Source organism: Galendromus occidentalis, unplaced genomic scaffold, assembly GCF_000255335.2.
Source record: "Galendromus occidentalis unplaced genomic scaffold, Mocc_1.1 scf7180000075399, whole genome shotgun sequence".
Lineage (NCBI taxonomy): Eukaryota > Metazoa > Arthropoda > Arachnida > Mesostigmata > Phytoseiidae > Galendromus > Galendromus occidentalis.
The window spans coordinates 384,800-396,873 of record NW_003803389.1 but is presented as its reverse complement, the minus strand read 5'-3'; the positions used below and the strand labels follow the sequence as shown (position 1 = coordinate 396,873).

General features: G+C 51.5%; 1 protein-coding gene across 1 annotated transcript; it reads left to right on the top strand.

The window, feature by feature from the left end:
* The first annotated feature begins 830 nt into the window (after positions 1-830).
* Positions 831-10,539, top strand: LOC100897716 (dual serine/threonine and tyrosine protein kinase). Its single transcript, XM_003737159.2, has 13 exons — positions 831-968; positions 5,889-6,047; positions 6,179-6,499; positions 6,643-7,111; positions 7,223-7,436; positions 7,569-7,721; positions 7,823-8,026; positions 8,155-8,351; positions 8,477-8,605; positions 8,727-8,948; positions 9,069-9,252; positions 9,369-9,673; positions 9,789-10,539. The coding sequence occupies exons 1-13, from the start codon at positions 935-937 to the stop codon at positions 9,997-9,999; spliced, it is 2,802 nt and encodes a 933-aa protein (XP_003737207.1). The 5' UTR covers positions 831-934; the 3' UTR covers positions 10,000-10,539.
* Positions 10,540-12,074: the final 1,535 nt, after the last annotated feature.

Sequence of the window (12,074 nt, the reverse complement as noted above, 5' to 3'; positions counted from 1 at the left end):
CTTTGATGGACCTTGATACCGGACCCGTAGGAGACTGAAAACGATTCGCTTTTTCCAAGGGCGTTTTTCATGCATGGCGAGGTTTTCCAGCCGACGTCTCGACAGCCCACGCCGTTCTCGGTTGGCGCGCCAAGCGTGAAGAATTTTTCAGGCCCGTCGAATATTTCCGCATCATTAAACGATCTCAATCGAAAGAAGAAGTTGGAAAAATACAAATTGTCAGACTCTCTCAGTCCGAACGATTCTCCGCGAAGTACCTCGGACGCTGTGGTTGTGAGACGATTCTTCCATGCGGACAGTCACGCAACGCCGAGGCACCTAAGTGATCTCTTGTAGGCAGAGGGAAGTTTATTTTAGACGCTCGCCGTGGCCGATGAACTCGGAATAGAATCCTTGTCGGAGGCAACCGAGCATTCCATGTGGGATTGACATTCGTCACCAGGAACACAACTGCTCCAAATCCTATATATTCGATCGTATCTTCCGTATCTAATCGCTCGTATAAAACGATCTTCTGGCGCGTTGTATTGGCGGAACGAACTCCTTCGAACCGCTTCTCCCCCTACGGTTGTTTCAGGGAGATGTCGCTTTCAGATTTAAAATTCCCGAATTCTCGTCATTGCGGCGATTGAGAGTAGGAATTCCATTCACTCCTCCCCCCCCCCCCCGCGGCCGCCTCAATGGGGATCAATCCGGTTTGCCTGCACCCCCTGGTGCGGCTCTCTTCGCGAGAATTCGAAAAGTTGCGGTTGTCAGAGGATGAGCTAATCGCTGGCTGGAGGGCAGACGCTCTGTGATTTCCCTTAGCGATACATAATCTAGGCGGTTTTATCTTTCCTAATCCTGCGAATCGTCCACATCTAGATCTGTCAAAGGGTTCAGTGCCGTCAAAGACTCCGCACTGAACAGCATTTCTGATTTTTGGTAACGGAATATGCCTGTGTTCCCTCGATATGTCGTTAATCCAGGTAAAGACTATGTCTACAGTGTGCATGAGATTTCGATACCCCTCGTGTTCTTCTCCGCATCCCTCGATTTCTCGCCTCTGATCGCAATAAGCTCAAATATATGCAGTTCCGGGTGAACTCGATGATGGAACTTCATGGATGCGTCCGATGCGCAATCTGGAATCGAGGCGGAACACCATGACCGAAAGAGAGAAAGGGTGAGCGTCAACCATGAGCCGTCGCTCAGGACGATGTCTCAGATTGTCAAAGTCAGAAGCTGGAGAGAGTCATCCGATTCTCTCTTCGAACGGAATCGCCACGATCGGCGACGGATCCGATCCTCGGCGGTCTCTATACTAGTTTCCGACTAGCTGACGATTGACTCGCCGGGGACAGCTGCGTGATCGTCCGAAACTGTGTTTTTCTCGCGAAAATGAGACGCTCGGCGAGCGATATGAGTGAAAGCCAAATACTGCGATACTTAGTGCAACGTAAGTTCAGTTTACTCCCGTCGTCAACTATGTGAGATAAACTCAGGAAGAAGTCGCTCCAGCTCCAATCCGAAAGCGTAATTCGATTCGAGACTCTCGTGGGTTCCAAGTCGACCGACACATCAAGATGGCGCCGTCTCTTCTTTTTTTGATAGTGATTTGCGAGTTCTAAGCGATACTGCATCCATGAGGCGTCCAGCTGGACCCTTCGCATCGGTTTCCGCCGCATTCAGAGCGGTCTAGTGTCCTCGCGTACACCTGGAGGTATACGCCGCAGCTGGTACGCGACTGTTATGAAACTAGCCTCGAGGGCCTTGCATCAGGACAGACATTATGGTGCTCGCTATCCAGTATCACGTCAAAGCCTTGGAGCTGACGACATCTTCTTTGTTTTCCTTCACTGCGACGTACCGCGGTAACACAGCCGGCTGATCAAAGACCTTATTTTGACGGCATTATGGCGAAGTCTTTGCCGGACATCGCTCGCGGGGAAATCCGCATCTTCCGCGTCGATTTGACTAGGTCTCCAAAATAGCTTGACTTTCTCCCCCTATTGTCTCTGCCAGACTGTCCGCTAGAACTAATCTGTGCTTTACGGAGCTGTTTACAGCTCCGTTTCGATTCGACCTTCCGAAACTATGTGACTGCTCTCATTGATAGGTGTCACATGATGCGCGAGTAGAAATTCTTCTCAGAGTTCTTCTCAGAGTTCTTCACTGATCGTTCGCAGCGAGCTAGGGAACTTCGCTGCGGCTTCCCAGCAGAGCGAATCATCTCAGACGCTCGCTCCGAAGGCACTCAGCCCTGAGCGCGTTCAGGTCGGAGAAAGTTTCCGATGATACTTAGGTGCTCCCGCATGTGTTTCGGCATGGTCAGACGGTAGAACTTGCGCTCAGCTGACTTCTCGTTTTCCGGAGCGCTGTTCGGAATCACGAGCGACGTCTGAGAGACTATTCCGTTCGCTTCGCATTCCTCTGAATGACACCATGTCTCTGTGGTGGAATCGGTCCCGGATACATAAATGCGTGGGTCGAGTTTTCCGAAGAGGAGCGAGGATAGCCGGTAGTTCGCCACGTGAGGCTCTGTACTTGTCCTTCGGGTCGATTGCACAAAATTCCTAAGAGACGCTCTCGGACGAGGCCTCGTACCGGGCATTCGGTGAAGATCACTGCGCCAGCCGGAACCGACTCTCCAGCAGTCGACCATCGATTCTCGTCCGCGCGGTCTTGTCACCGTCATATGTTAGTCGACCCGCAACGTGTTCGTGATACCGAGAACTCTTCAAACAATTGAAACTGTGGTCAGCGTGAAAATGAGCGACAGAGCGTGTCGTTTGGAGAAGTGATCTCCGGAACAATCAGGAATGTGTTATACGATTCGCTCGTTGGCTCCTGACGCCGCCAGCATCCATGACTGCATTCCAGCAAGACCCAGTTGATACTCTTTGAGATCGCGGACACAGAATTTTCGGGATGATCCACAATCTGGGGAACCGTCTCGAAGACTCGTGCAGAGCAAAGCATGCAAGACCGACGCTGTCGACGAGAGATTGCTCCGGAAAGAAACACCTGTTTGGCGCGAACCGTGCGGTACGCCTAATCTCGTCAGCTGATCGAGCGCAGGGCCGTTCCGTTGTGTGGTCTTGGTTCTCTTCGACTACCGTCGCGTCGTGACGGCCCCTATGTTGTACACAAAGCGACAGTCGTTTGAGGGAGTTTTGTCTCCAGATATCTTTCAATGAAGCGGTGAAACGATCGCGGTCCGGCTAATAGAGCCGCGGACTTGAAATCGTCCTCGGAACAACCGTAAGCTCGCTTCAGATGCTCCACGAGGAGCATTTTCCACCCGATCGATTTCGGCGCTGAAACCGCAGCTGCGTCGACCTACAGAGCTCCGTCGACTTCTTTTCGGCAGAATGTCTGCGTCGACATTCCGACACCGCTTGAGCGGCGAGCGCGGCGGCGTTAGCGTAACGCCAAAGAAATAGGACTAGAGATGGCTGTGAGTCTTTGTACTGTGAAGGGCAGGGCGTTCTTGATTACCCGTGGATCCGCGCTAGATCGCGTTTGATGGAGTAGGGCAACATTTCGTAAGATCTTCTCGAAAGCTTGCGCTCAATGTTGTTTTAAGATCATCCGTGTTCGGGGAATAATTGGATGATACACTCCTCGCTCAGAGGATACCGGAACGAGACCGAGAGGTCTGCAGACTACAACACTAGTTCCAGGCGCCCGAAGCCCACCGACGCATCCGTTTTCCTCCCTCTAAGGCAGTGTGGTGTTCAGACCTTCTTCCCTCCGCGGGTCGGTCATCGCAGATCTCTCTTTCGGATTTAGGACTCTCGAAGTCGATGAGTAACCTCCGCGGCCCCCAACCACAACCCGTCGGCCCGGTGAAGGAGATGTGCGATATCTGGTTTGTTATACCTCGTTTTTCATCGACTCCCAGCATGTGCGACGTCGAAATATTCACCTCGCGTGAACCATGGATCAGCATCATTCATAAAGCCAGGAATTTGGTGCACCGAAGGTTGAGGATATTCACGGCATTTCCGGGTGATTACCCATCCCGAGTCCCAGGGGCCGGGGAACGTCGCGAACTTTCGGGAGAAATGCCGCGCCAGATTCCAATCCTTAATCATCCCCATTGAAGAAAAAGCTGCTTGGGGTCCAAGTGTCTGTTCCTGATGTCATGTCGGGCGCCACGGCAGCGGCCACATGTCGGCAACACTAAGAAAGGCGGCGATGGAGATTGTTCATGACGAGTACCCGAATACAACCGCCGTAGAGCTGTATTCAGCAACGTTTGTTTGCGTCAGGGTCACCGTCTGGTCGAATTGTTGACGCAAAGCCTTATCTCGCCGTGCTTATCATCATCGAGATAATGCACTCGTTCTACGATAGCGATTCATAGACGGCCGAGGAGAGAGCGGCGTATGATCACGGACCCGGTTCATTGCGAGCGCGACGCCCGGCCGCCCCCCTCCTCTTGCGATATGTCCACTCCGGGAAATCGAGATCGCTCCGAAACCCACCGGTCGCTCACAAGCGCCACCGCATCGCATCGTTGAGCCTTCACACTCCTTCCCCCTAATCTGACCGCATCGATTCGGGAAAATTCGGAGTCCCGCCTCAAATGCCTAATTCTATCATTTCGATAAGCAGCTCTCGATAGCTTTATCTGACCGTGATGAACTATTATTGGAATGTCGGACTACCTTCCAACCTGACGTCGACAATTTCCATCGATGAGAGCCTTGAGCCGAACGTGCTGATTGTCCTGACAGTCAATATGACGAACAGATGACATCTGATTAGCTTTTAATTCGAGAATAATACGTGCGGTCGCTCATTCGAGTCGAGAGCTCCGATTGGAATCCTGGAGCTAGCGATCGCGCGGAATCCTCGATGCGAAAAAGGCTCCCATGGATCTTTGAATGGAGCTGCGGATCTCATCCGTGCTTGTAAGCCGGACAGATTTCAAAGTGAAATTCAATTCTTTCGCCCCTTTTTTGGAAAGAGGAAGTGGAGCTCCGGAGAAGATACTGGCAAAGGAAGAGCCGAACGAGTTCGTCTAGATATGGGCAAGCGTGCGCGATTGTCTGCGTGCGAGTGTGTGTCTGTTTAATCAAATATAATTTCGCATTCGACGACCTTTACTCTGTGGATTGTGAAAGGTCCGGTATAATCCGGCCGCTTGTTTCGGTAGTTCCTCGCGGTGCAATCGCTGACGTCGGAGCCGACCGACGCTGCTCTCGTGTACGGTCTCTTGCCATGTGAGAAAGTAGAGAGGGAAAGGATACCCGCTCGGTACAAATTCGACGTCGTGCAACACATTCGACAGTTGTGGTTCGAAAGCTAACAGGTTCCCGACTGTCTGGAGCGATTGGCTGAGTGAAGTTTTGTGAAGTTTACTAGCGTTCCGGCGCCATGTGCATCTTTGCAAGCTACGCAAAAAGTAGGCAAACAAACGTTTGTTTTTGTTTAGTCGCTAATTGACGTGTGCGTCCTGGAGGGACTTATCTTCGCGTTGGTTCCATCTGCTCCATCGAAAAATCTCAGCTGAAACTCCCTCCGGATTCACAAGATCATAGCCCGAGTCTGAATCTCTCCTCGGATACCGAAATCGGTTCGTCATCCGTTCCTCCGTCAGTCCGTCTGTCCTTCGGCGTTTTGTGCCTCGATATCTCGATCGCGTCGTTCGTCAACAAAAGTCGCATGCTCAACTCGGTTTCCTCTGTTATTCCTCGCCGGTGACTCGGGTGGTGGGGATCAGTGTACCGAGATCCTCTGGTTTCTAGAACAGTTTCACTCTACGGACGGATTTGGACTTTCTCGAGCCTGTGGTTGCCCCTTGTTCGCATCGTATGCGTTGAGAGATGGAGTCGTTCGCTGTCAGGTACTTCGCGTGAGGGAAACTTGGATGAGAATGTTCGAACGCTTCCTTTCAGGCCGGGACCGTCGCAAGAGAATGCGGGCGGAGTCTACGGGGCATTTCCTGGCGCAAGAATTTTCGCGTTTCTCGAGCAATTCGCTAAAGCTCCGAAGGCTGTACAACGATACGAGGAGAGCAATAGGAGAAGTTATCAGAGGTGGATACTTTAACGGGGGTGAGTAGGAAAGACCACGGGCTCCGTCGACGTTGCCTCACAGGACACCCTCGCACGTCATCCATCGATTTCGCTTCAGTGTGCATCAGCCCGAAAAATATCACGACTTAAGTATGGTCCGAACTTTCCAGATCAGCTCAGCCACCTGCATCCGAAACCGGAACAGAAAGAGATCATGAGTCGAGCTACGATGGGTGGAGTCGCCATCCTCGTCTTCGGGCGAAGCTGTTCCGCGAAAGCCGCTGTCGTGAACGAGCTCTTCGGCTCGTCGATCCTGCCCGTTGGCGTCGATCAATGTCCCGACGAGCTGTGGCGGATGGTTACGTTTCAGAAAGGTGACCAGACGGAAATAAGTCTCTCGGTTCCTGATTCCACCTACGATCTCATGGAAGATCTGGCCTCGTACGATGAAGGATGGCAAACCATACCGAGAGCCGACCTCACCGTCGACGGTACGTTCATCGCTCTTGTCCCTCTGCTCGAATCACCGTCAACGGAGAAGGCGTGGACGACCTCGGCAGTCCTGCAGCGATTTCCATTGTCGCGCAGGAAGAGCGGGAATTTCGATGTCCTGAGGTTTCTCTCCCCCTTGCAGGATGCGAGGATTCTGCGAGACGTTCCGCGATCCTCGAAGTCAAATTCCGCAATTCTCTTCTCCGGAATGAGGTCCAGCTGATCGTTTCACCTTCAGAAGATTCCGTCGAGCGCACTTTCAGTCGAGCGGCGTTGAATGGTCTCCGTATGCCGACCATTGTCATTTACGCAGTTCGAGGTGAAACTCTGTCCTCCGAAGAAGAAGACGAACTCCGACAGCTCAAAGCCAGAGTGGGTTCTGAGAGCGTGTTCTTCGTCGGGCCGAAAGCCGCTTGTATGTGCGATCTCACCGAGTCCGAGCAACACGCCCGGACCCAGAGGAACCGCTCGGAGCTCTTCGGACAGCTTCAAAACTTGGGTTTCGTTTTGGACAGACGGAATAGCGAGGGATCTTCTTCCATGTTGGCCGATTCCGTCGAAACAATCAGGCAGAACGGTCAGAACGGTGGATCGAAACGCCGGAGCTCGAGGTAAATCTTGGGCTTTTAGATTCATGGTGGAACGCGCGTTCTTTCGGAGCAGAGGTCAATGATGGTCGAGCATGAGGAGTTCAAGCTCACTTACCTAGTTTCGATTTCCAGCATAGTCCTCTTCGTGCGGCGAGTACTGCAGTGGATGGTGGTCGAAGGTGCGAACACTTTGAACGAGGTGCAATCGACGGTTTTGAATATGTTCATCCTGAGCGCCTTCGAATTCATCAGAGATCGAAACATAACGCCCATGAGAATCGACTACGCGAGAGAGAAAGAAGCTGAACTCTACAAAAAACTTCTCGAAGTTGCCAAAACCAACCAAGTAGGTTCCCGTTGATTCCTTATGTTAATTCCTCGATCTTTCCAAATCATGATCGATCGAGCGAAGTTTGCAGCATTTCGGATGAAATCGACTGGCGAGACTCGTTGCTCAAGGGGATCGCGTTATTTTCAGGAAGAAGTCAGGATTCTCATAAACCAGACGCTTTCTGATCTTATGGACGAAATCCTCGAGAAATGCGCAAACTTCGATTTCGTCTCAATCCCTCCGGAAGAAATTGAAGCGGCCTCGCCTGCGACAAGAGAAAAGTGTGCGACCCAAGTTCAGGTGAGGAACTCGTTCACTCCGGTCATCCCCGGATGGGCTCGACGAGAATGACGCCAGCCTTAGCGTGGCCCGCTTCCTTGATTCGGAACTTTCCTCTGCAGGACTTCGTCTTGAACCTTCTGAGCTCTGCGGTGGCTGACAAGCTCTTCAGCTCAATGCCCTTGCTGAAAGACAGCTTCGTCGGTACCCTGGAGAGATGTCTCACGACCTTGGAGCAAACATGCCATTCGAATAATTCCAATGACGCAAATCACACGGTACAAGCCAGTCACGCCCTGCGGCAGATCCTGAACGCCGCGTATCAGGTACTGAGGACCTGCTAGAATGTCGATTATTCTCGAAAGACACAGGATAATCTACAGCAGACACAGCATCAGGGGAGACGTCGTCTGAAGCAATTACGGGACGATAAAGCTTGCTTTCTCGCTCTCAGCTGGAAGTCACTGCCAGGACGTCAAGCTCCATTCTCTGGATGCTTCTAGAGAAGATGCGGCGCATGTTCAAAGATCTCCCGGGCAACGGATCGCCCGCGATCGATCCCGCTTGGAAACGGCGAGTGGCGATTGACCTCTTGAAGTCACTTTCAGACGCGCGTCTGGCGAAATGCATTTGCGCACAATTCAAAGAAAAGTGAGTTAGGGAGTGAGTGAGTTAGTCAGTGAGAGATGTCAGATGAAGCTTGAGAGAGCCCGAGCCAATATGAATGTGTCCTAGATATTCCCTGAGTAGCTTTAACGGGAATCACGTATTCGCAGATTGGATAGCAGTCACGAGAGATTCGTTGCCGCTATGGTCAAGTTGAAAGCCGACCACGATGGCCGTATCGATCATATCAAGAACGAGAAAGATCGAATTCGGAAAACTCTCGCTCCTAGCATCGCGAGGTGAGTTCAGTGAATCATTGAGCAGCCACCAGATGATTATTATCGATAAGCCGCCTTCATGTCATTATCTATACACGATCGGGACGGCGAGCTGTCGAATACAAGATAAGCTTGTTTCCAGGTACTCCTTGGAGGCGGTTTCGCTTCGGGATGTGATCATGTACGGTATGCCAACGCTTGGCAAAGAGATCGGACGGGGTCAGTACGGTGTGGTTTATTCCTGTGAATCCTGGGGAATGCGGGGTCCCCTAGCCATCAAAAGCGTCGTTCCCCCCGACGACAAGCATTGGAACGATTTGGCAATGGAATTCTTCTATACGCGCTCGTTGCCCCCCCACGAAAGGTACTGCCAACACCCGTCGTATGAGTGTTCACCTTTGATCGCGCCTGCGGGTTGACCCGTCTCCGCAGGATTCCTGTACCATCGATCAATGCCCTGAATCCTAAAGTCTGGATATTCCAGGCTCGTGCCCTTGCGAGGCTCTGTGATCGACTACAACTACGGTCAAGGGACCCCGGCCGTATTCCTCATCATGGACAGACTCAGCCTAGATCTCCACACAGCTCTTCATCATGAGCTGCCGTTCCTAACCAGGATGCGAATCGCGCAGGACGTGGTTCAGGGCATCCGATTTTTGCACTCTCAGGTGAGAAGACGCTACAATTCGGAGGTCTATTGCGGCCGACCAGCTCCCCGCCGTGTATCGGTCTCGTCTCTAGTGGATCAGCAGAAGGAATGGTTCCATCTCTCTTTCTTCGACAGGGTCTGGTCCACCGAGATATAAAGCTGAAGAATGTACTGCTGGATAATGATAATCGAGCGAAAATCACCGATCTCGGTTTCTGCAAGCCGAATGCGATGATATCCGGTTCCGTCGTGGGTACTCCGATCCACATGGCACCAGAGCTGTTCAGTCAGAAGTACGACAACCGAGTGGACACCTACGCTTTCGGAATTCTGTTCTGGTACCTGTGTTCTGGAAAAACAGACCTGCCGGCGAAATTCGCAGACTGCCCCGACAAAGACGCTCTTTGGTCCAGTGTACGCAAGGGATGCAGACCGGAAAGGTGAGAGTGAGAAGCTCCATGACAGAATAATCATGCCATTATCCCGCTCCCGAAGCGAGAGGGACATCATATTTGGATGAGTCATCATGGGAATCTAATTGGGTTCTGCTTCCAGACTTTATTGTTTCACTCAGCCCTGTTGGGACCTGATGACCGAATGTTGGCATCACGATCCTGATAAACGGCCACACTTCGGCGACGTTGAAAACCGTATCGTCGCGATTGTTAAAGCTCACAAAGCTCAAGGACGTCACCGCGACTCACTGGAAACGATGTGGAGCGCGGAAGAAGCCACGGAACATACCTGGACTCCGTTAGTGCACTAGGCTCGGACATCGAGAAACCGTGAGAATAACGGAAAGCCAATTCTGAAAGTGTGTTGCTCGAAGGGCTTCGTGAACGAAGTTCGCGACTTAGAGTTCATGTCTTCCGATGGGTCTCAGACTCGCTCGGGCCGGTGGTCCCGAAAATTCGTGTCACCTCCCTCGAGATACTCCCGGATCGATTCTTCGGATCGGCGACGTGCATCCCATACAATAATGATGACCGCTCCTGATGGACGAACGCTGTGTAGTCGATCTCCAGAAAGGTTGTGCTCTCCAATACACCATGGAGTTTCCCAACCGTGGACCGAGAACGTGTCGAAGTCCTGCATGGCTGAGCAAAACACAGCTCTGTCCGAAGCGACCGAGGGTCTTTCATCCTTCTGTTTTGTAAATCGAAGTATGACATTGGCAAAGTGTTCCAATTACGACGACTTCCCGGAATGATGCATCAATGTGACGATGGTTTTCTATAGTAAGGTCTCGTACCTCCCGTGTAAATATGAAGAATTGCGAGCTTTTATTTTCCAATAAATAATATTTATTACTCTTTCGAAGCGAGACTTATTCCTCCATCTATGATCTCGACCTGGCGGAGGACGCCGTCTACTCTGCGAAATTCCCTGGACGTTGCGCGACTCATTCAGAGGGAAGCACAGCATCATAGAAAAGACTGGGTAGCAGAAAAACGTCGGAACAAAATTGGCAGACGCGCCGCAGCATCAGGAACTTCGGTCCAAGCCAATGAATCTAGTCAGCTGTATTCGATGGGAAAGGCTCCTTGATAATCGCGTCCAGCGATTGTCACTCTCGATTATTTGACCAGCGCAAGGGGTACCGTACCCTGACTAGGGTCGGAAACTTGCACGCCTCCTTGTTTTCGAAAGCTTACACTTTTTATTGAACAGCGAATTACAACCGTCCTGGAGCCAGGTGCCCGCTTCCATCCTGCGCGAGGCTCCACCAAGAGAAAGAATCCGGTTTTTACTTCGACGCTCAGTCAGAGGAGGAAGGTTCGGTTGAACCATGCCGAGAGAGCTCCGAAGAGGGGTACGGTGCATCTTATCAGCGCCGTTCCGTCTTCGTTCGGACAGTATTGTTCGTGATCGGCATTAGTCACGTAACACCTCTTGTAAAATTGAATTGCTCGTCCATCTTGATTTTGGAGCTTTTTGTGATTGATGAAAAAATATTTCTTTTTCTCTAGAGGGAGGAATGTGCTCTCCAAACGAGCCGATCCATCGAAGTTCCTGTCTTTGCAGTTCCTACCCTCCTCGAGACCACAAGACTTGTGGCGAATGTAACCGCCGTACGGATCGTGCTCAATGCGAAAATCGAGTGATTTGTCGTACGTTTGCAGAAACGTCCAATCTTTCGCGTGAAGCATCATCATCTCGAGTGTGATATTTGTTGTGGATTCGAGAATCGCAGTTATTGTGTCGAACGGCTTATCGATGGGCATTTCAAAATGTGATAAGAAAACATAGCCGAATGCATCGAACTCTTGCAGGAACTTCAGGGCGATCACATTGACATATCTTCTGTCGAGGGTCAGCAGACCGAAATAGATTCGCGATCGGTTGCCGCATGTTTCGAGGTTCACGCGGAAATGCCAATGATCATGGAATTTGAAGCTCGACTTGAAGAGCGCGTCGATTAGAAGGTTCTGGTGCTTGGTTTCTTCGACCAGAGAATAGAGCTCGGTATTCTTCATGAACGATCGGAGGTTCGTCGATGCTTGAGAAGACCGAGCTTCGCACCAGACCCCTCCGATGTCTGGAAAGGAAATCGTTGGTGAGATAGGCTAGGAGTTCAAGCCCCTCGTGCTGCTCTCGATAGGGAACACTGACACCTCAGCTTTCTGACAAGTCTCCGTTCAGGGTCCCTCCCCGAATTTCCGCCAGAACATGCCCTTGTTGCGTACCGTCGTCATCTCTTGGATGGAAATAACTTCTGGGCCTCGTGATCTCTCTCACTACGAAATAAATCACTCCGAAAGTTATGAGCGAAAGCAGTGGATTGCGGAAGATCCGATCGGGTGGCTTAGGCGGCTTAGGTGGCTCTTTCGCGCTCGGAGC